The sequence below is a fragment of the Stegostoma tigrinum genome, chromosome 31, assembly GCF_030684315.1.
Source record: "Stegostoma tigrinum isolate sSteTig4 chromosome 31, sSteTig4.hap1, whole genome shotgun sequence".
In the NCBI taxonomy this organism is placed as follows: domain Eukaryota; kingdom Metazoa; phylum Chordata; class Chondrichthyes; order Orectolobiformes; family Stegostomatidae; genus Stegostoma; species Stegostoma tigrinum.
In genome coordinates, this window is record NC_081384.1 from 18,291,538 (window position 1) to 18,315,711 (window position 24,174).

The following is a 24,174-nucleotide window of genomic DNA, read 5'->3' on the forward strand; positions in this document are numbered from 1 at the left end:
TGTGTGTGTGGGAGAGAGGGAGTGTGTGTGTGTGTGTGTGTGGGAGAGAGGGAGTGTGTTTGTGTGTGTGTGGGTGTGTGTTGGAGAGAGGGAGTGTGTTTGTGTGTGTGTGGGAGAGAGGGAGTGTGTTTGTGTGTGTGTGTGGGAGAGAGGGAGTGTGTTTGTGTGTGTGTGTGGGAGAGAGGGAGTGTGTTTGTGTGTGTGTGTGTTTGGGAGAGAGGGAGTGTGTTTGTGTGTGTGTGTGTGTGGGTGAGAGGGAGAGTGTTTGTGTGTGTGTGTGTGGGAGAGAGGGAGTGTTTGTGTGTGTGTGTGTGGGAGAGAGGGAGTGTGTGTGTGTGTGTGTGTGTGTGGGAGAGAAGGAGTGTGTGTGTGTGTGTGGGAGAGAAGGAGTGTGTGTGTGTGTGAGAGCGGGAGTGTGTGTGTGTGTGTGTGTGTGTGTGGGAGAGAGGGAGTGTGTGTGTGTGTGTGTGGGAGTGTGTTTGTGTGTGTGTGGAAGAGAGGGAGTGTGTGTGTGTTTGTGTGTGGGAGAGAGGGAGTGTGTTTGTGTGTATTTGTGTGTGGGAGAGAGGGAGTGTGTTTGTGTGTGGGAGAGAGGGAGTGTGTTTGTGTGTGGGAGAGAGGGAGTGTGTTTGTGTGTGGGAGAGAGGGAGTGTGTTTGTGTGTGGGAGAGAGGGAGTGTGTGTGTGTGTGTGTGTGTGGGAGAGAGGGAGTGTGTGTGTGTGTGTGGGAGAGAGGGAGTGTGTGTGTGTGTGAGAGAGGGAGTGTGTGTGTGTGTGTGTGTGTGGGAGTGAGGGAGTGTGTGTGTGTGTGTGTCTGTTTGCGGGAGGGAGTGTGTTTGTGTGTGTGTGCAAGAGAGGGAGTGTGTGTGTGTTTGTGTGTGGGAGAGAGGGAGTGTGTTTGTGTGTGGGAGAGAGGGAGTGTGTTTGTGTGTGGGAGAGAGGGAGTGTGTTTGTGTGTGTGTGGGAGAGAGGGAGTGTGTTTGTGTGTGTGTGGGAGAGAGGGAGTGTGTTTGTGTGTGTGTGGGAGAGAGGGAGTGTGTTTGTGTGTGTGTGGGAGAGAGGGAATGTGTGTGTGTGTGTGAGAGAGGGAGTGTGTTTGTGTGTGTGTGGGTGTGTGTGGGAGAGAGGGAGTGTGTGTGTGTGTGTGTGTGTGGGAGAGAGGGAGTGTGTTTGTGTGTGTGTGTGTGTCTGTGTGTGTGGGAGAGATGGAGTGTGTTTGTGTGTGTGTGTGGGAGAGAGGGAGTGTTTTTTATGTGTGTGGGAGAGAGGGAGTGTTTGTGTATGTGTGTGTGTGTGGGCGAGAGGGTGTGTGTGTGTTTGTTTGAGAGGGAGTGTGTTTGTGTGTGTGTGGGAGAGAGGGAGAGTGTGTGTTTGTGGGAGAGAGGGAGTGTGTGTGTGTGTGTGTGTGGGAGAGAGGGAGAGTGTGTGTTTGTGCGAGAGAGGGAGTGTGTGTGTGTGTGGGCGAGAGGGAGTGTGTGTGTGTGTGTGTGTGGGAGAGAGGGAGTTTGTGTGTGTGGTAGAGAGGGAGTGTGTTTGTTTGTGTGTGTGTGTGTGTGTGTGGGAGAGAGGGAGTGTGTTTGTGTGTGTGTGGGTGTGTGTTGGAGTGAGGGAGTGTGTTTGTGTGTGTGTGGGAGAGAGGGAGTGTGTTTGTGTGTGTGTGTGGGAGAGAGGGAGTGTGTTTGTGTGTGTGTGGGAGAGAGGGAGTGTGTTTATGTGTGCGTGTGGGAGAGAGGGAGTGTGTGTGTGTGTGGGAGAGAGGGAGTGTGTGTGTGTGTGTGTGGGAGAGAGGGAGTGTGTGTGTGTGTGTGTGTGTGGGAGAGAGGGAGTGTGTGTGTGTGTGTGTGGGAGAGAGGGAGTGTGTGTGTGTGTGTGTGTGTGTGTGTGGGAGTGAGGGTGTGTGTGTGTGTGTGAGAGAGGGAGTGTGTTTGTGTGTGTGTGGAAGAGAGGGAGTGTGTGTGTGTGTTTGTGTGTGTGTGTGGGAGAGAGGGAGTGTGTGTGTGTGTGTGTGTGGGAGTGAGGGTGTGTGTGTGTGTGAGAGAGGGAGTGTGTTTGTGTGTGTGTGGAAGAGAGGGAGTGTGTGTGTGTTTGTGTGTGGGAGAGAGGGTGTGTGTTTGTGTGTGGGAGAGAGGGAGTGTGTTTGTGTGTGGGACAGAGGGAGTGTGATTGTGTGTGGGAGAGAGGGAGTGTGTTTGTGTGTGTGTGTGTGGGAGAGAGGGAGTGTGTTTGTGTGTGTGTGGGAGAGAGGGAGTGTGTTTGTGTGTGTGTGGGAGAGAGGGAGTGTGTTTATGTGTGCGTGTGGGAGAGAGGGAGTGTGTTTGTGTGTGTGTGGGAGAGAGGGAGTGTGTTTGTGTGTGTGTGTGTGGGAGAGAGGGAGAGTGTGTGTGTGTGTGTGTGGGAGAGAGGGTGTGTGTGTGTGTGTGTGTGTTTGTGCGAGAGAGGGTGTGTGTGTGTGTGTGTGTGTGTGTGTGGGAGAGAGGGAGTGTGTGTGTGTGTGTGTGTGTGGGAGAGAGGGAGTTTGTGTGTGTGTGGGAGAGAGGGAGTGTGTTTGTTTGTGTGTGTGTGTGTGTGGGAGAGAGGGAGTGTGTTTGTGTGTGTGTGGGTGTGTGTGGGAGAGAGGGAGTGTGTTTGTGTGTGTGTGGGAGAGAGGGAGTGTGTTTGTGTGTGTGTGTGGGAGAGAGTGAGTGTGTTTATGTGTGTGTGTGTGAGAGAGGGAGTGTGTGTGTGTGTGTGTGGGAGAGAGGGAGTGTGTGTGTGTGTGTGTGTGTGGGAGAGAGGGAGTGTGTGTGTGTGTGTGTGTGGAGAGAGGGAGTGTGTTTGTGTGTGGGTGTGTGTGGGAGAGAGGGAGTGTGTTTGTGTGTGTGTGTGGGAGAGAGGGAGTGTGTTTGTGTGTGTGTGGGAGAGAGGGAGTGTGTTTATGTGTGCGTGTGGGAGAGAGGGAGTGTGTGTGTGTGTGTGTGTGGGAGTGTGTTTGTGTGTGTGGAAGAGAGGGAGTGTGTGTGTGTTTGTGTGTGGGAGAGAGGGAGTGTGTTTGTGTATGTTTGTGTGTGGGAGAGAGGGAGTGTGTTTGTGTGTGGGAGAGAGGGAGTGTGTTTGTGTGTGGGAGAGAGGGAGTGTGTTTGTGTGTGGGAGAGAGGGAGTGTGTTTGTGTGTGGGAGAGAGGGAGTGTGTTTGTGTGTGTGTGTGTGGGAGAGAGGGAGTGTGTTTGTGTGTGTGTGTGTGGGAGAGAGGGAGTGTGTTTGTGTGTGTGTGGGAGAGAGGGAGTGTGTTTATGTGTGCGTGTGGGAGAGAGGGAGTGTGTTTGGGTGTCTGTGTGGGAGAGAGGGAGAGTGTTTGTGTGTGTATGGGAGTGTGTGTGTGTTTGTGTGTGTATGGGAGAGAGGGTGTGTGTGTGTGTTTGTGCGAGAGAGGGAGTGTGTGTGTGTGTGGGAAAGAGGGAGTGTGTTTGTGTGTGTGTGGGTGTGTGTGGGAGAGAGGGAGTGTGTGTGTGGGTGTGTGTGGGAGAGAGGGAGTGTGTGTGTGTGTGTGTGTGTGGGAGAGAGGGAGTGTGTTTGTGTGTGTGTGTGTCTGTGTGTGTGGGAGAGATGGAGTGTGTTTGTGTGTGTGTGTGGGAGAGAGGGAGTGTTGGTTATGTGTGTGGGAGAGAGGGAGTGTTTGTGTATGTGTGTGTGTGTGTGTGTGTGTGTGTGTGGGCGAGAGGGTGTGTGTGTGTTTGTTTGAGAGGGAGTGTGTTTGTGTGTGTGTGGGAGAGAGGGAGAGTGTGTGTTTGTGGGAGTGAGTGTTTGTGTGTGTTTGTGGGAGTGTGTTTGTGTGAGTGTGTGTGGGAGAGAGGGAGAGTGTGTGTGTGTGGGAGAGAGTGTGTGTGTGTGTGGGAGAGAGTGAATGTGTGTGTGTGTGGGAGAGAGTGAGTGTGTGTGTGTGTGGGAGAGAGGGAGTGTGTGTGTGTGTGGGAGAGAGGGAGTGTGTGTGTGTGTGTGGGAGAGAGGGAGTGTGTGTGTGTGTGTGGGAGAGAGGGAGTGTGTGTGTGTGTGTGGGAGAGAGGGAGTGTGTGTGTGTGTGTGGGAGAGAGGGAGTGTGTGTGTGTGTGGGAGAGAGGGAGTGTGTGTGTGTGTGGGAGAGAGGGAGTGTGTTTGTTTGTGTGTGTGTGTGTGGGAGAGAGGGAGTGTGTGTGTGTGTGGTGGAGAGGGAGTGTGTGTGTGTGTGGTAGAGAGGGAGTGTGTGTGTGTGTGTGTGTCGGGGAGAGGGAGTGTGTTTGTGTGTGTGGGGGAGAGGGAGTGTGTTTGTGTGTGTGGTGGAGAGTGAGTGTGTTTGTGTGTGTGAGGCAGAGGGAGTGTGTGTGGGGGAGAGGGAGTGTGTTTGTGTGTGTGGGGGAGAGGGAGTGTGTGTTTTTGTGTGTGTGTGTTTGTGTGTGGGAGAGGGAGTGTGTGTGTGTGGATAATTCACAGAGAGCATGCCATCAGCCAACTCATGCCTCACTCCACGTTGGATTGCAGCCTCAGTCCTGCTGCTGCCAAAACTTAATTGTGGAAATGCAGATGACGTTGGCCCTCAGCATTCCAAGATGTGGCACTTTCCACACATCCCTGAGAGACCAGCTATCGTACATCTCAAAGAACTGCATTTTGATTCAGGGAGCTTATGAAATGTGGAATGTTTGCTTTTGAACAAAGAAGAGTGTATCCTGTTTTTCTGAAGAAGGGTCTCGGCCCGAAACGTCAGCTTTCCTGCTCCTCTGATGCTGCTTGGCCTGCTGTGTTTATCCAGCTCTACACCTTGTTATCTCAGATTCTCCAGCATCTGCAGTTCTTACTACCGCTATCCAGAATGGCTGGTTTTCGCAGAGTACCTGGTGCTGTCAGATTGCATGTGGCTATAAAAGCTTTCCTTCAGAACCCACAAAGCCGCTGAAAGAGCTGCCTCATCTCTTGATAGCCAGTGATTGCTTGGCTCATGGATGCTGATCTCAGTGCATTTGTGCCACTCATTTACAGACTGGATGTTGTAGCTTTAAGAGCCCTGCCCCACTCTTGCTTGAGCTGGTACTAATTTTTCTTGTACCAGTTGAGTCTGTGTGTTGAGGACAGAGATGAGGAGGAATTTCTTCTCCCAGAAGGTGGTGAATGTGTGGAATTGTTCACCACAGACAGTTGTGCAGGCTGGGTCATTAAGTACATTTCAGGTTGGGATAGATGGATTTCTAATTAGTAGGGGAATCAAGAATTAGGAGATAATGGCAGGAAAAATGAAGTTGAGAAATTTCAGATCACCTATGATCTCATGGAATTGGTGGTGCAGATGGGCTGAATGGCCTGCTTAATGCCCTTAGCCCTTTTGGTTTTTTTTGCCTGACAGATTGTTTTAAAGACCTACCGGGATGCTGAGGAGCCACTTCAGGTCCTTCGGCTAGACTGAAAAGGTCCTCCAGAGAGGGTCACAAGGATTCTTATCGAACTGCTCCTCATACAACCAATCCAACTATTCCAAAAGAAAATGTCTTGATCACGAGGATGTGCTAATACAGAGTATAGTGTGTGCCGTTCAGGCCATGAAGGGAGTGAAACGAAGGTTTACCAGACTGATTCCTGGGATGGCAGGACTGGTGTATGAAAGTAGGTTGGATCAGTTAGGACTATATTCAGTACTGTTTAGCAGAACAATGGGGGATCTCATAGAAACCCTTGTTTCTATCTTCAGCATTCTTTATGTGCTGGAAAAATGGCAGTGTGAGAATCCTATGCCACCCTTTGATGCTTTAGCCAAGCCCCAAAGACACTTCACTACGTTTTGTCTGACACCCAAAATCTCAAGAGCTGAGGCCCAAAACTCCATGATGTTGGGCTTCTTATGTCAGCCTTTGGCAAAGGGTGGACCAGAATCGCTTGGATATCCCAGTTAACAGACCCTTAACAATCTAACCTAGTGTCTGAGATCTACAGTAAAAGGAAATGTAAATGGTAATAAATGATATTGCAGCAAATTTTTTATTAACCGGCCCCCATGGGATCAGGAGTGTGCCGGTTAATCAATAGTTCTGGTTGATCAGGAGGTACACATAATCAGTGTAAAAACACACAATTACGTGATAGAAACATAATGCGGCGGTGGGGTGGGGGGTATACACATCACTGTTGTATAATTAATGCAAATTTGCCTTAAATAAAACTTAGTGGCAGAGAACCTTCTAAGTCATACCCTCAACTGACTACTCAGACATCATGCAGATCACGATAATATTTCTGGTATTTGAAGTATATCCTTTTTGCTGATTTATTGAGAATGCCAGGTAATAAGGATGCTGCTGGAGGGTTTGAATTATAAGGAGATGATAGCTAGGCTGATCCTTTTTTTCACTGGAGGGTAGGAGGTTGAGGAGTGACATTGTAGAGGTTTATAAAATCATGAGGGGCAAAAATAAGGTAAATAACAAAGCTTGTTTCCCCAGGTGGGGGAATTGAAAACTTGGGGGCATATTTTTAAGTTCAGAGCAAAAGATTAAAAAGGGACCTGAGGGGCAATTCGGTCACACAGAGGGTGGTTTGTGGAATACAAACTGCTGGAGGAAGAGGTGGATGCAGGCATGTGGATAGGCAAGGTTTAGAGGGATTTGGGCCCAACGGAGGCAAATAGGACTAGTTTAGTTTGGGGAAACTTGGTCAGCATGGACTGGTTGGACCGAAGGGTCTGTTTTTGTGCTGTATAACTCTGGGACACTGATTGAGTTTAAGACGCTAGTATGAAGAACACCTGTAGAGATATCCAGGTTTGAGGTGATTCTGTTCTCTAAGCATTCTAATAAGCTCATTTTGTCACTGTTAGGCAGATAAATTCTCCCACTATGGCAAAATTCAGGCCTTTCTACAACTGAAGTTAATGACAGGTATATGTAAGATAAAAGGTCTGTAGTCTTCACACACATTGATATCATTTGTTTTAGAGCTTGGATTTTGAACTTGAGGGCATGTGGGTTATTGTCAACGTGAATGAGGGACTTGTCAGCATTTCTGGAACCTTGAATATAAAAAAAATGAGTATGACAGAAAGATTGTGGGGATTCGTTTCATTGGGACAGTGGATAGAATAAACATTGAAGAGCATTAGCTTGGTTTTAGTCAGAAGGATCAGGAATTGCCTTTTTTGTTGCTTGGTCGGGGGGGATAGTTTAGAAAGCCTTCGTTTTCAGTTACCAGAGACCTGGTTGGGCTTGCTGTAAAAACAAAGCTCTTCCTAAAGAAAGGTAATAATTCAGAACATGGAGTCATAGAGCACAGAAACAACCCTTTGGTCCAACCTGTCTGTGCCAACCATGTTCCCAAACTGAACTTGCCCCATCTCTGTGAGGACGCACTTTCAAAGTTCCAGACCAGAAGTGTTTGCTTAGAACCCCAAAAGGATTATTCGAGGCTAAGAAAGTCTAAGCTCAGTTGTGTGAATGATCAAGGAAGTTGCTATCAAACTCTCAAACAAAACCACAGTTATGGGAGAGAAGGGAATTGTCTCTTCTGTGAGAATTCTGTAAAGTGATGGGTGTGTTGGATCAGATGATACTTACTGAATGTTTCATAGATCATAGAATCCCTACAGTGTAGAAACAGGCCCTTCAGCCCAACAAGTCCACACTGGCCTTTGGGGCATCCCACCCAGACCCATCACCCCAATAACTCCTCTAAGCAACACATCCCTGATCACTATGGGCAATTTAGCATGGCCAATCAATCCACCTAGCCTGCACGCCTTTGGACTGAGGGAGGAAACCAGAGCACCCAGAGGAAACCTACGCAGACAAATGGAGAATGGGCAACTGTCTGTGTGGAGTTTGCACAAAGGTGGAATTGAACCCAGGTCCCTGGTGCTATGAGGCAGCAGTGCTAACCACTGAGCCAACTTGCCACCCCAAAGCCTTTCAAATTCTGTAATATGTAATTACCTTGGTTTTATTTTACTATTTTATCTTTTATTTTGCATAATAAACTTCTGTTTTAATGTTAAAACGCAATCTGTATCATTGTGTGCTTGGGTTTGAGTGATAGCCCACCTCATAAAATGTTTAAAAATCTGTCGTCAGATTAGAATATCCGGTAATACCATCAGCTGAAATCATAATAGCGCCATTCAGGGAAATAGTAAGCCAGTGACAGAGATACCAGTCAGGGATTCCTTTCTGTTAAGCCACAAGAGATTAGAATATTGAGAGCACCTTCTGAGATCAGATTGGGTCAGCGAACTATAAATTCATCTCCACAAATGCATGCAGCCACTAAGGATTCACTATCATGAGTTCCAGAAAGTACATAATTACTAGCCTTTCTCAAATGTACCCCCAATCAATAACCTTTCATATTCCCGTACATAACATGGAAACTACATTGTAATTTTCTTTATAAAATTCTTCACTTTTAACAGTTTTATCATTATGCATTTAGGATATAATGCTGCAGCTGTTTAGAGGCCTGGATTTCCTCCATGCAAACCGTGTGGTGCATCGAGATTTGAAGCCACAAAACATCCTGGTTTCAAACAGCGGCCAGGTGAAGTTAGCAGACTTTGGTCTGGCTCGAGTGTACAGTTTCCACATGGCGCTGACTCCTGTGGTGAGTTCTTTCCAAAATATACTGAATCCTGTTTCCCTTGACAGCTTGCTGGTACATGTAAACAGAGCCTTTTCAAGGAAAACGTTCGAAGATCAGCCTTGATCTCCAATCCATGAAATGGACACACTGAGCTTGGATTCAGTGCAGCCCTTCCAGGTTGGAAGCAAACTGACTAGGGCCACTTAATCACAGAAGAGCCCTGTCTCAGTCTCCCACTAGTAGCAAACCCTTCCCTGTTCAAGGTGGAAGGGCCCTGTAGCCAATTCACTTCACTCCATGTGATAGGAAGGAACAGTTGGAGACACTGGATACTGCAAAGGCTGTGGTCCCTGACAACATTCCGACAATAGTACTGAGGACTGGTGTTCCAGAACTTGCCGCTCCTCTCGCCAAGCTGTTTCAGTACAGTTACAACACTGTCGTCTACTGAACAATGTGGAAAATTGCCCAGGTGAGTCCCGTGCACAAAAAACAGGACCAATCCAAACCAGCCAATTATCTCTCCTATCAGTCTACTCTCGATCATCATCAAAGTGGCGGAAGTTGTCATCAACAATGCTCTGAAGCAGAACTTGCTTAGCAGTAACCTGCTCACAAATGCTCAGTTACAGCTCTGTCAGGATCACTTAGTTCCTGACCTCATTACAGCCTTGGTTCGAATATGGATGAAAGAGGTGAATATGAAGGGTGAGGTGAGAGTGACTGCCTTGATGCCAGGCTGCATTTGACCGTGGCATCAAAGAACCCTAGTAAAACTAGTCATTTGGAGTCAGTGGGTGGAGTGGGGAGAATCCACTGGTCAGTGTCCAGTTGTAACAAGGGCAGGCCAGAGGCTAGAAATACTCCAGCGAATAACTCCTCCTGAATCCCCAGAGACTGACCACCGTCTAGAAGACACAAGTCAGGAGTGTGATGGAATAGTCCCAAGTGGCCTGGATGAGTTCAGCTCCTCAACAGCTCTCAAGCTTAACTCCATTCAGGACAAAGCCACCTGCATGATTGGCACCACATCCACAAAATTCATCTCTGTATCACCAACATTTAATAGCAGCAGTGTATACCGTCTACACAATGCAATGAAGTTACTCACTAAGGCTCCTTAGCAAGTTCCAAACCCACCATGACTTTCCTATAAAAGGACATGGGTAGGACATACATGAAAACCCTACAACCTACAAGTTCCCCTCCATGCCACGCACCTCCTGACTTGGAAATATATTGCCATTCTTTCACTAGTCACTGAGTCAAAATCCTGGAACTCCCTCCCTAAGGGCTGTGTGTGTGTGTACCTACAGCATGTGGACTGCAGCGGCTCAAGAACGCAGCTCAATGTCACCTTGTAGCTAGAGATGGGTACTAAATGCTGTCCCAGACGGTGATGATCACTTTCCATTAATGAATTTTTAAAAAATAGTTCCAAGTCAGGATAGTGTATAGATTGCGGGGTGGGAAATTGTGACTGGAGTTTCGCTGTAGACAAGGCTAGACTATTGCAGAAATACTTCCCTGGATAATTCCCCCTTTCTTGACAAGAGAAATGTATAGTAACATCACAAGTTCAATACACTGTAAGATAATTGGCTAATAGTAGACCATGAAAGGGTAAAACAGACAGTGGACCCAAGTACTTGTCACTTCAGCACTTGCAGATCTGTCAGTTGATGAGAAAGAACTTCCAAAATGTCCAAAAAACATGCTACAATTAGAATGAATCAGCGTTCTGCATCAAGTCCAGGAGATTTTATTTCCTGATGCTTCCAGCCATATATTTTTGCACAGTACACACAGAGGTGTACAACACACTCACTAGAAGCAGGCGTATAGCAGCAATTCGCTTCATGCTGAGTTTACAGACTTAAGTGTGTCTTTAGGGATGTAGTGAAAGGAAGTAATGGACTTATTCGATCGGAAAGGTAAAAATAACCAGAAAATACATTCCCTGTGTTTATTAAAGTTTAATGCAAAAACAGAATATAGCCAACAAAAAAATCCTACTGTTTTCAAAATCACGTTTGAGGCTTTACTGCTGCATTTGTGCATTCTTAAAATTAGCTCTTCTAAAGGAGCACACTACTTGGCTTAGCAGGCGTGAAACTGCTTTATTTAATCATATTGATTAAATTTGCATTTGAGACTCTTTATTATAGTATAGGTAGAGCCCTCTCTTGTCTTTGAAGCAGTTTCCTCCATTTTTTAAATGTAGGAATGAAAATACAGAGTCATAGAGTCAGACAGTACAGAAACAGATCCTTCGGTCCAACCAGTCCATGCCGAACATTATCCCAAACCAAACTAGTCCCGACTGCCTGCTCCTGGCCCATATCCCTCCAAACTTTTCCTATTCATATATCCATCCAAATGTCTGTTAAACATTGTAATTGTACCCGTATCCACCCCTCCACTTCATCAGGAAGTTCATTCCATGTGTGAACCACCGTCTATGTAAAAAATTTGCTATTTTATGTCTTTGTATTTTCAACTAGCTTCCCCCTTCTGCTAGCACCCCATCGCCCCAGATCCATTCCTGCCCAGATATCCAGTGGTTTCGTTTTGCTCAAAAGAGCTTAAAATCTGTTTTGAAGAGAAGTCGTTTGAACTGATCTGTCTCTTGTTCAGGTTGTTACTCTGTGGTACAGAGCACCGGAAGTGCTTTTGTATTCCCGGTACACAGCAGCTGTTGACATTTGGAGTGTTGGCTGCATATTTGCTGAAATGCTTCAACTCAGGTAAAATATCAGTTAGCTTACTGATGATAAATGCAGGGATTTATTCAGAGATTTCTGTCCATGAGTATTCCCTTTTAAGTCTTTGGTGCCTTTAAATTTAACCTGGTGAGTTATTGATTCTCATAACATTCTAATTGATGTAAAGTTAGCAGTTTATTATTGAAATTCCTAAGTTTTTACACTGTGCTGGATCAAATCCATTCCCATAGATTTTCTTCCATAAATATAGCCCCTCTCTCTGCCGTGCCATAGTTTCATCATGGGTGCCCTGGTTTGCGATGCCGAGTGATGCCAACTGCACAGGCTCAGCTCCTGCCCCAGCTGAGATTACTGTGGAGCACTCTTTCTCGAACTGTCCCTTTGCCTGAGGCGTGATGACCCCTAGGGAAGCCCATCAGCCTCCTCTCTACTGAGGGTGGTCCGATAGGTCTGTGGCAACCTCATCTTTATAGTTTCATCCTTTGCCATATTGTGTCCTCTTCTACTGGCATACTGTAAACGCCCTGTAATCCCATTTCCTGCCATATTATTGATCCATTGTGAACTCATTATGGGAGATCTGACCCATTTGCTGCATGTACCTTAATTCCAGTCTTTACTCTATTGTAAGTGCCCACCTCTCTGCCCTATCTTTTCTGTCTTGTCACCCTGTATTTTTGCCATATCTAACCTCATAATCCTGCTGTTTTGAATAATACAGTCATATAGCATTGTTCTCTACCTAGATTCATGTAACACTATGTAAATACAGTTTATTATCATATAATCTTGTCTCTACCATACAATAATTCCATTATTTAAAACACCATAAACCTGACGAAACCTGGCTCTCTATCATATAACCTGGGTTGTGCCACGTTGTAACACCATCCAGTATTCCGTTATAATTCCATGCAACCTCATTCTCTGATATGTTGTAGGAAACATTGCAAATGAGAAAATGTATGGTAGCCCGAAATTTAACTAGCTTTGATTGGAAGGATCTTGTGAAATTAGAATTTGTGTGATAAATTATTAACTGATATCAAGCTAAGATTGGAGTGCACTCTGCTATTACAAAGATGCTGAATTATTTTAATCTCGGTTGCAGTTATAACCATGGAAACCCTACATGCGGAAACAGGCCCTATAGCCCAATAAGTCCACACTGACCCTCAGAGCATCCCATCCAGACCCACCCCCCTAATCTACACATCCCTGAACACTGCAGGCAATTTAGCCAACCCACCTAACCTGCACAGCTTTGAACTGTGAGAGGAAACTGGATCACCCAGAGGAAACCCGTGCAGATACAGGGTGAATGTGCAAACTCCACACGGACAGTTGCCCATGGGTTGAATTGAACCTGGGTCGCTGGTGCTGCTAGGCTGCAGTGCGAACCACTGAGCCACCGTGCGGCTCCATGGGCAACTTTATCCAAAAACAGATTGAAGCAAAACAACCAGTTTAAAGAATGTGAGTTTCTGATCATTGTTTCACAGAAAACTGTAACACCCTGCTCTTAACAAGAGGTTGACATTATCTCAGCAAATAGAATTGAAATCTATACAATTAAATACACTCAATATTTTAAAAAAGATTAACTGTCGAGAGGGTAAAAAGGGTGACTGAGACTGAAAGATGAAGCATAGCTAAAGGAAATTAAATTACATGGAGTGCACTGCGTGACAAGACACTGTGCAGAACAGTGCAAACTTGACAATTATTCAGGAATTTAACGATGTTGAGATTCAAAGAAAGATGTAATTTAGCATCTACAGGGACTGAAGTAGAAATAAATGTTGCACATTTAACAGTAAAAAAATCTCATTATTTGACTTTTTTTAATTTTAGACCCTTTCTTTGTGGGATTTCAGACATTAATCAACTGCAAAAAATATTTGAGTAAGTATCACACTAGTCCACAGATGACTTATTTTGTTTGAACCCAGGGCTCAAACATGATGAGTGCTGATAATAAATTGCCCGGGGAGTTCTGTCATTTCCCTGCCTATCCAGCAGTTAATATAGTTTGATAGTGATGGTTGCAGTTAACAGGCATAAACCCTCGTAACTAATTTGAGAGGTTCGGGGCGAAAAGACTTGAGTTGGAGCCTAAATTGGGTACCTCTTTGAAAGAACCAGCATAGACATAATACCCTCTTCTGGTACTCTTACTCTGTCATTGCTGTCAGTCTTATTTGCGAAAGCATTTCATTTACAGCCTGGCCGAGATTCTGAATCTAGAATATTAACATACCTTTACTGTAATGCTGTCAGACTCTCTTGCATATTTCTGACCCCCTACAGTTTATTCCTTGTTATTCCAAGAGTACTATCTATTGCTGTTAATGAGATTTAACCTTTCACTGTGATATGCTGCCATACATTGCACAAAGTTAAATAACAGGTCAAGAATGGCAGAGGAAAAGAAGATTGGAGTATCAGAAAAAGCTAGTTAGGAACAGAAAAACAGATAGTAATGAGCTTCTGCAGTTAAATAAAAAGGAAGGTGAGTGTTGGTTCTCTGGAAAGTGAAATGGTGAGTTGAGATTAGAAAATAAGGAAATGGTGGATGAAATAAATAAGCATTTTGCTTCTGTCTCAGCTTCAGAGTAATTGCTATAAATATTGAAGATGGAGGGGAGAAAGGTACATGGTAAGAAGTGCAGTCACAAGGGAAGTAATAGTGAGTAAACTGCTCTGGCTGGGGGTGGGGGCTAATAAACACTAGGCTTCATTCTGTGCTTTAAAAGAAATGACTAATGGGATACTGTGTGTTGTTAATTTATCAAGATTCACTAGATTCTGGAAAGGCTGTGTCAGATCTGAAAGTAGCAAATGTAACTATGAAGCCAGTTACCTCGATGGTGTCATATGGAAGGGCTTTGGAATCGATTGTTAAGAAGGTTATGTCTGCAATTTAGAAAATCTCAGGTAATCAGGAAGAGTTGGCATGGTTTCATCAATGGGGCATCTTGTTTAACTGTTGGGCTCTTTGAAGGAGTGGCATGTGCAGTGGATAAAGGAGATCTGTAGGCATACTGTACTTGGATTTCCAGAGGCATTTAACAAGATGTCACATAACCAGTTACTACCCACAGTACAAGCTCATAGCGCAGGGGATAGTATATTAGCAAGGATAGAAGATTGTCTGGCTGGTAGAAAACAGAGCACATGCAAAAATTGGTCTTTTTCTGATTGGCATGATGTGACAAGTGGTCTCCATTAAGAGTCTGTGCTGGAGTTCAGCATTTTACAGCATGTTTTAGTTAATTGAATGAGAGGAGTGAAGGCTAAATTTGCAAATGACACAAAGTTAGGTAGGAAAATGTGTTGTGAAGAGGGCACAGATTGCAGACTGATTTTGGACAGAGTGAGCAGGCAAAAACCTGGCAGAAGGATTGTAATGTGGGAAAATGTGAAATGGCTCACTTTGGCTAGAAAATTTTAAAAACGAGCATTTCTTAGACAATATTTGGCAAATTCTAAAGTACAGGGTACTGTGTTCTGGTGCAGGTACAGCAAGTGATTAAAAAAGGTTAATGGAATTCTTTCCTTTATTACAAGAGGAATTGAACATAAATATAAGAACCAAACTCAAAACACTGAAGAAATTCAGCAGGCCTGTTAGTATCTGTGGAGAGAGAAACTGAATTAATGTTTCAACTCTCGTTTAGAACTTTTTGCCTTGGAGGCACTTTATAAGAGGTTTGCTAGATTGGTATCTGGAATTAACATGTTGTCATATGAAATATTATTAGGATGCAGGTAGAAAGACTCTTGTTAGACAAGAGAATCAAGGGTCACTGGACATTGCAGTTTGAATTCTATATTTACTCCAATGTATTGAACATAGGAGTAGGTCAGCGAGTTTACTTCTGTTTCTAAATTGTATGTTTATGTACCATAATCTCAAATACCAGCTACTCTCCTCGTGAGGAGGTCCGAGGCTGAGAATTCTGTGTTGAGCAACTCGTCTCCTGATTCCTAATATCGGTTTATAAAGAACAAGTCAGCTGTGTAAGACTTGTCTGGAACTTGACACAATTTAGAATGAAGCAATATTTCACACCTTACTTTCTGCTGTATGCATAATGCTTTCTTTGTGTCAATTTGGCTTCGTCTATCAATTGAATTGTACCCACGCAACCCTTTGTCCTCTATCAGGTCTCCTCTGAACGTTCCTTTCCAAGGAAAACAGCTTTATTTAAATTGCACCTTTACTATCAGTCAATGTGAGCAGCAGCAGAAATGTGGATCCACCTGTTTCATATTTGGTCCAATCAGAAATTCTCGTGATTTGTGGTGCAGGGGACTGGAATGGTTAAAGTGTCCATTCTGGGCCACGTTTTTTTTATATTTGCTCATGGAATAAGCCCTACGAAGAAGGGGACGAATTCTTGTGCATTCCTAATAGTCTCAGAGAAGGTGGTTTGGCCACATCGGCTACATTCAAAGTTAACTGTTGCTATTACTAACACACATCTACAGAACGCACAGCGGCAACTCTCCACGGCTCCTTTGACTGCACCTTCCAAAGCCATGACCTGTACTACCTAGAAGGACAAGGGCAGCAGGTACATCAGAACATCACCACCCACAAGTCCTCTCCAAACCTGACTTTGAAATATATTGCCATTCCTTCACTGTCGCTGAATCAAAATCCTGGAACAGTGAATGTCTGACCACTTCAAGGGCTGCAGTGTTACAAGAATGCAGCTCACTACTGCCTTCTCATGGGCAATTAGAGGTGGATAATAAGTGCTAGTCAATAGCAATCACATCCCATCAACCACCTTCTCTGAGACTATTAGGAATGCACAAGAATTTGTCCCCTTCTTCGTAGGGCTTGTTCCATAAGCAAATATATAAAAAAACTTGGCCCAGAATGGACACTTTAACCATCCCAGTCCCCTGCACCACAAATCACAAGAATTTCTGATTGGACCAAACATGAAACAGGTGGATCCACATTTCTGCTGATGCCCACATCAACTGACACTAAAGGTACAATTTAAATAAAGCTGAGGCTGTTTTCCTTGGAAAGGAACGTTCAGAGGAGATTTGAAAGAGGACAAAAGGTACAAATGAATTGACAGAAGAAGCCAAATTGACACAAAGAAAGCATTATGCACACAGCAGGAAATAAGGTGTGAAATACATTGCGTGGAGTATGGTCGGGGCAGGTTCAACCAAAGCAGTTAAAAGAGAATTAGATGGTAAGCTCACAAGGAGCAGTATGCAGGGTTATTTGCGTTGAAAGTGGCTGTTCACTAACTACTTTGTTAACAGGTCTTTAATGAGCTGCTGTACTTAGAGTAACCTTAGCCTTACCTTCACAGTATGCTCGGTCTTCCTGATGAAGATGAATGGCCTACAGATGCTCCACTGCCCTACAGCTCCTTTACTGCCAAGCCTCTAAAACCAATTGAAGATTTACTACCTCAGATTGATTCATTGGGAAAAGACTTACTACTTGTGAGTTTGCCTGTCTGATAATTTAGTGTTTCAGAGATAGTAGGAACTGCAGATGCTGGAGAATCTCAGATAACAAGGTGTAGAGATGGATGATCACAGCAGGCCTGGCAGCATGAGAGGAGCAGGAAAGCTGACTTTTCGGGCCTAGACCCTTCTCCTGAAAATCACAAGATTTCTGAAGAAGGGTCTCGGCCCGAAACGTCGGCTTTCCTGCTTGGCCTGCTGTGTTCATCCAGGTCTGCACCTTGTTATCTCTGATAATTTATTGTTCTGTTTGAATAATAGTAACTTACATTTATCTGGCTGCCTAATAAACATAGAAACCAGGATCAGGAGCAGGCCGTTGAGCCCTTCCAGGTAACAAAGGTATGCCGTATGAATGATATAAAACAAAAACAAATGCAATGTCTTGTGGAAATCGCAGAACCTGGGCCCTAAACAACTGATGGCATAGCAACCAGTAGTCAAACAATTAAAATCAGGGATGTGCAAGAGATCAGAATTGGAGGAGTTCACTTATTTCCGAGGGTTGTGAAGATGTAACAGATTTCAGAGATGAGAAAGAAGTCAGAGGAGAAATTGGAAATAAGGAGGAGAATTTTAGAAGTGAGATATTGCTTGTTTGGGTCCTGGTCTAAGCCAGTGAACATAGGACTAATAGGGGAATTCAGACACAAACAATAAAGTTTTGGATAACCTTACTTTTGTTGAGCGCAGAATGTAGAAGAGTAACCAGGTTTAAACAAATCGTTGGATATCATCTTCTTTCTAGTTTTACTGTGTATGCCTGACTGTTCACTGCCCCCTCCAAAACCGTACATACACTGTCAGATGCACACACACACACACACACACACACCTACGTACTCACACAAATACACACTCGTTCATTATTACTCACACTCAAATACACACATATGTGCATACACACACACGTTCATATACACACAAACACATTCATGTACACACACATACACGCGCTCATACATATGCTCGCATAAACACATACTCATATATAAGCACATATAGACATGCACACTCATACAAACGCATACACACACTCATATATACAAATACACACTCATGTACACACATGTACATTTGCATACACAGACAGTCATATACATACACCTACGCAGTCACATAGACACACACACTTACTCACATACACACATATGCACACAGTGATCCTCACAATGATCCACACGGTGATTGCCTTGTGTCATTGATAATAAAGCTCCAGTTTTCATGTGAAAGCTTTTTTATTGACTTCCCCTATTTAACTCTTGAACTGTCTCGGTTTCTTCAGTCTATTCCACATGCTCCTCCCCTCCCCTCAGTGCCAAGTCTTCTGTGTTATATATGTCACATAGCCATGCAGTTTTCAAATCTGTCACACTTTGAACATGCTCCTCTTGCCCCACATTTCCTGTATTCAGCTTGTTTAAGTGATTTTAACTGGAAGTAGTGACAACATAACGTTTAGGAGATTAGTGTTCAGCTGCTCTCAGTATCAGTCTGGATTTACAGGAATAACAGCCAATTTGTCGTGGAGAACGCCTGATTTTCTAATAGAAAAACGGAAGGCAAGGGGATGCATGGACACCCTTTAGTTATTAGGAATGTCCTTGAACAAGGGTTCAATATTTGTCACTTCCTAGTCTTCTGGCATTTCCCCCACAAGCTAGCCCAATCTGAATGTAGGAAAGTAATGGTGAGCTGTTTTGCTGTCTCGGTTTCCATAGGAAACTTGAGGCATAAACCATCCGGCACAGTTGAGTTATCCACTTCTAAATAGAACTATCCTCTCTAGAAAATCCTTACCGACAGCTTACCTCAACTTCTCTTTTACTGATATTGTGTCAGTGCCCGCTTTCTTTGTAAACAAAGACACTGAGAAATCTAGCCTTGCCCTGTATCTCGAAGTATAAATCACCTTTTTGTCTCTAATTAGTCCAAACAACCTCTTGCCACATGTTTAGTAATTAATTGACTACATGAATCGCAGAGTCAGATCCTCCAGTCAATTTGATCAAGGCTGACATTTGGCTTCAACTTCACTTTCCATCTTTTTAAAAAAATGTTGGTCTCTATTCCACTTTTAGATACTAAAAATAGCAGTCATTCTACCACCAACCCTTGAGGAACTCCACGATCTAGCTTTCTCCAGTTATGAAAGATAACTATTTAGCAGAACTTATGGTCTTTGGTCCTTAAATTAATATTTTCCGTCAGCTGACATTCGTATTCTTAGTCACAATTTTATTAATCAGCTTTTACTGTATCCAACACTATCTTAAAATTTATCTGGACATTACCCATTGTTTTCCCTTCAGTTACTTCAAGATATTCAATTAGTTTATTCATGTACAAAAAAAGCCTTATAAATTTATGCTGGATGTCCTTGATTAACTAGTCCTCTCAAAATGGATACTGATATTTTCCCCTTGATTATTGTTCACAAAATCTTGTCCACCACTTGTCCAGCTCACAGCAGTGACAAGCAGTATGATTCAGAGATAGTAGGGGCTGCCGATGCTGGAGTTGGAGATGACACAGTGTGGAACACAGCAGGCCAGGCAGCATCAGAGGAGCAGGAAAGCTGACGTTTGATTCCATTTATATCCACCGAATATGATTCCATTTGACTGCAGCAGAGCATCAGGCTAGCGGAGTAGGTGAAAAGAATCAATTTTAATACACAACGTGGGCTATGCATTTTGGCAGAATGAATCAGGAGATCTAATCCACAATTAATAAATCCTAGGAAGCGTGTTATAAGAATGATTTTAAAAGGCATAGGGCCTACTGAGAGAATAGTAAGCACATGGAATCTTGAGCTTCATAATTAAGAATGTTGCCTACAAAAAGCAGGGGGGTTCCACTGAATTTTCATGATGTTCTGGATAGACTAACATGTATTACATCCAGAATGGTTCCATGGTTGAGGGACTTCTGCCGCAAAGTTGGGTTTGTTATGCTGAGGCTCAAGCAGTTTATATTTCTTATCAAATTTCCATTCAAACCAACCATTTTATGATCAGTTTAGACAAGGCAGTCAAACAAGAGCTGTTCCCGTTATCTACAGTAAGTACAAAAATGATAATGGAATAGTGTAGGTCAGATGGGCTTCAGGTTGGTTTCACAGGTTGGCGCAACATCGAGGGCCGAAGGGCCTGTACTGCGCTGTAATGTTCTAAGGTGTTTTTTTTGCGTGAGGTAATACTGGTCCAGAATAAAATGCAATAAAAATGGTTGAGTCACCAGGGTTGGTGGGATATTGCAGTATCCATTGCAGCCACTGGAGGGCCTTTCTAAGCTACAGAATGAACAGAGCTCTCATGCAGAGGGGACAATGTTCAACATTTTAGCTTTCCTTTTAACTTCCCAAGTAACAGCCATTAAAACTAAATTAGCCAAAAAAAAAGTTAGAAACAGAGAATTCCAGTACTCAAAACACAGTGAACATAATTAGGGCAGATTTTCCTCTGTCTCCCTAGTGTAGTTCCTAATTAGCCAGGCTTAGCAAGATCACCAAGGCCTTCTGAAGAAGGATCTAGGCCCGAAATGTCAGCTTTCCCGCTCCTCTGATGCTGCTTGGCCTGCTGTTTTCATCCAGCCCTACACTTTGTTATCTAAAGGGAACCACCTCTTTGACTCCTTAGTACCCTTTGCCAAGTCAGAATTTTCCACTAGAAATAAAGTTGCGTTAAGTGCATCTGAGTTTTTCCCCTTGATATTGCACCTCACCAACATAGAACTTCTTTGTAGAATCCCTACAGCGTGGAAACAGGCCCTTCGGCCCAACAAAACTACACTGGCCCCAGGAGCATCCCACCCTGTCCCATCCCCCTATAACCCACCTAATCTACACATCCCTGGACACTATGTGTAATTTAGCATAGCCAGTCCACCTAGCCTGCACATAGGAAACTGGAGCACCCAGACAAGAGGAGAATGTGCAAACTCCACACAGATAGTCACCAGAGGGTGGGATCGAACCCATGTACCCTGGTGCTGTGAGGCTGCAGTGCTAACTATTGAGCCACGGTGCCACCTGGTGGATGTGTTGGAGGCAAATAAAGTGAATATATAATTTCATCATTATGTCTCATAATTATGCTCCCGAAAGTTGCACCAAAGCAATAAAATGTGTTTGGGAATGTTGTGAAGAAGTTTAAATTTTAACCGTCTAAAGGGCGACACGGTGGCTCACTGGTTAGCACTGCTGCCTCACAGCACCAGGGGCCCGAGTTTGATTCCAGCTTCAGGTGACTGTGTGGAGTTTGAACATTCCCACTGTTTCTGCATGGGTTCCCTCCGGATGTTTCGGTTTCCTCCCACAGCCCAAAGATGTGCAGGCTAGGTGGTTTGGCCATGCTAAATTGCCCATAGTGTCCACGGATGTGTAGGCTAGGTGGATTAGCCATGGGAAATACAGGGCTACAGGAATAGGGTGTGGGTCTGAGTGGGATGCTCTTTGGAGGGGCAGTGTGGACTCGGACAAAATGGCCCGCTTCTACGCTGTAGGCATTCTGTGAGTGTAATCAGATGTCAGGTAATGGGCCATGCCCCTAGTTATTTCAAACGTTTGCAAAACAAAAAACACCTAATTTCATCGGTCTCTTGTGATGTAGTGGTAGTGTTGCTGTCTTTGAGCCTGGAGCACGTAGGTTGAAGTTCCATAAACATCTTTTGGACAGGTTGTTTGTAAAATATCTTATGGGGAAAAAAAGCACAGACTTTTGATAGGGTTAAACCACAAGCATTTAGTCAAAGTTTGTGATATGCTCCTTTTTCAGGAGGATAAGGCTGGAAAGATGAGACAGCATCGTAAGACGACATTATAGGTCACTAGGGAAGGGAGTGGTGGAGGGTCTGTTAGCTCAGTTGGCTGATCACTGCTCTATAATGGAGCATCACACCCATAGCTTGGGTTCTGTTCCCACATGAGCTAGTGAGGGTTTCTGCCAAAGTTACCTTTAGAACCCAAGGCACTAAGTGAAGCAAGGCTGGTGTCCCACTCACCAGCACCAGAGTAAATTAGCTAATCATTTACCTCCATTTGTGTGATTTTTGTGTGGCTGTGGCTGTCTCTACAACAATGATTACTATTCAAGTGATCTTTCCCTTGCAGTTGTGGAAGACAATTGGCAAACCTTTAGCTCCACTGCTTCCAAACAACATTACATTTTGTTGAAATAGAAGCAAGAAGTTGCTGGATAAGCTGAGCAGATCTGGCAGCCTCTGTGGAGCGAGAAGCAGAGTTCACATTTCAAGTTTGAGATTTGTTTTCTTCAGAACTTTGACGCTCTGGAAAGTCGTCATTTTGAAATGTGTTTTTGTCTCTCCACAGGTGCTGCCAGGCACGCTGAGTCCGTCCAGCGCACTCTGTATTTATTTTCAATCACCAGCATCCATGTATTGTACTGCTTTTGTTAACTAAAGTATTTTCTGCATCACCTATGAGAGGAAAGTGTTTTCTTAATGTTTAGCCTTTGTTATGGTTTGCCAATTTTAACCACTTTTGCTTTACTTTCCCACTTATCTTTCAGAAATGCCTTCATTTTAATCCGAATCAAAGAGCATCCACCAATGAGGCACTTGCCCATCCTTATTTTAGTGAAACGCCTGAACATTTTGAGGTCAACAGTCACGAATGAGTAGGAGAACACTTTGTGTTGAACAAAATGTAGACTCATTTCTAATTAATACCCACACTGAGTACAGAATTAAAATGGAGAAGCAGTGTGAACGTAAACTATTATGCGCGCAGAATAGTGAAATAGTTTCCATCTATTTCAGTTTGCGACTACAATTGAAAAGTACAGCATCAGATACAAAGCACTTTGAAGCATTCAAAGGCCAAGGAAGGTGCTATATAAATGCAACTTTTTTTTTTGAAACGCGACTTGTTTTAGATGATGCAAGGTGATTGTTGAGGTAAAAAGTGTTGTCATTGTTAGAGTGTTGTCCTTTTTAATCTTTGATTGCCCTGTGGCTTAAGATAAAGTCTGGAGTACATTTCTTTTTGTTATTGGTGCATCAGAACTACCAGTGATGCTGCAAAAGGTTTTTTTTAAATCCAGGAAGTAACCCTGCCAACACAACAAAACTGTCACATGTTACAAACTGCCAGATTTCTGGAGACTTTGTATCGGCCAAGTGTAAGGACAGAAATTATTAATATTTTCTTTAAAATGGGTGTCAGATATTATTGAAATGACAAGCTTTCTAAGGCATTTACGCTTCGGGGAAAGCAAGTAAAGTCACACAAAAACCGTAAATAAATGTAGTTAAATGAAGATTATTTCAGAGTAGAATGGTTTATGGAAAATTAACTGTTACCTGGTCGAGACACAATTATGTTGTCTTTAGTCCTGACCTGCCTTCATGTGAATCTCCTTGGGCACTTTCAGGGCAATTTGAAGTGGGGTTTGAGCCCCTTTTCTGTACTGGTCAGAATACCAAGCAGCTGTTAGAATGATTAAGTCAAACACTGAATTTTAACCCAGTCACTGTTGCAATGAGAGCCTTGTTTACAGTGCTAGGGAAACAGGGTGGTGTGATGCCTTGGATTTAAAATTTAAGAGCCATTGACCTCACTGCAAACAGTCTCAAAGGGTTGGATTAATTATTCGTGGTGGACTTTGGGATGAGGTTACAGCAGTGTTCCACCCACACAGATTTCCTGCGATTTGTAACGATGTTTGTAGCTAATTATCCTCACCAATATACCAGTGTAACATTTTGTCATTTTAAAGTTGTGGATGAAGAGCAAGTTATATGAGCAATATCCTGTAAAGCAGTCCTGGATAAGTCCTTTTTCAGATATGTAAGATTCTGGATTATCCTTCAGATGTTATTAGAGGAAATTTGTGAAGATTTGTAATTTCAGTAAAATTGGATGGTGCCATTGTTGCATGTAATCGCTTTACACAGATATTTTGTAGCATGTGGAAACATAAACTTTGTGAAATACTAATGTGAACAGCACCACAGGAGATTGAAATGTGGAACGGGGTTAAAGAGAGCAGGAAGACTCCAAGTTTTATTTCAGCTGGTCTTAGCTGATAGGGCTGGTCAGTGGCCTGAGTCTGAGAGGAGGAGATCAGTAACAGGAGGACCGAAGCAACCTCATGCAAAATAACATGCCCTAGACAGCCAGTGATGGCACACTCCTGTGGTGGTGGTGTTGGCAGGAAACACCATTTATCAAATAGACCATCAGAGTGCCAGCCGTGCAAAACATTGAAATGTTTCTTGTGACATATGTGGCAGTCACATCCCATGTAGTGGAAAGGTAATGGCAGCGACATGGAGCAGGGAAGGACAGATGGGTGAAATCCCAATGTATTGCATGTTTTGAACAAATCATACAGTGTATAAACCATTGGAAACATG

The 24,174-nt window shown here is 43.8% G+C and overlaps 1 protein-coding gene across 1 annotated transcript in view; it reads left to right on the forward strand.

The window, feature by feature from the left end:
* The window catches only part of LOC125466386 (cyclin-dependent kinase 6-like), a 47,081-nt gene extending 24,641 nt beyond the window's left edge, over window positions 1-22,440 (forward strand). The window contains exons 3-7 of the mRNA XM_048560818.2: window positions 8,417-8,584; window positions 11,201-11,310; window positions 13,144-13,194; window positions 16,635-16,770; window positions 22,326-22,440. Coding sequence (XP_048416775.2) covers window positions 8,417-8,584; window positions 11,201-11,310; window positions 13,144-13,194; window positions 16,635-16,770; window positions 22,326-22,433 — 573 coding nt within the window. The 3' untranslated portion in view covers window positions 22,434-22,440. The remainder of the gene's footprint in view (window positions 1-8,416; window positions 8,585-11,200; window positions 11,311-13,143; window positions 13,195-16,634; window positions 16,771-22,325) is intronic.
* Window positions 22,441-24,174: the final 1,734 nt, after the last annotated feature.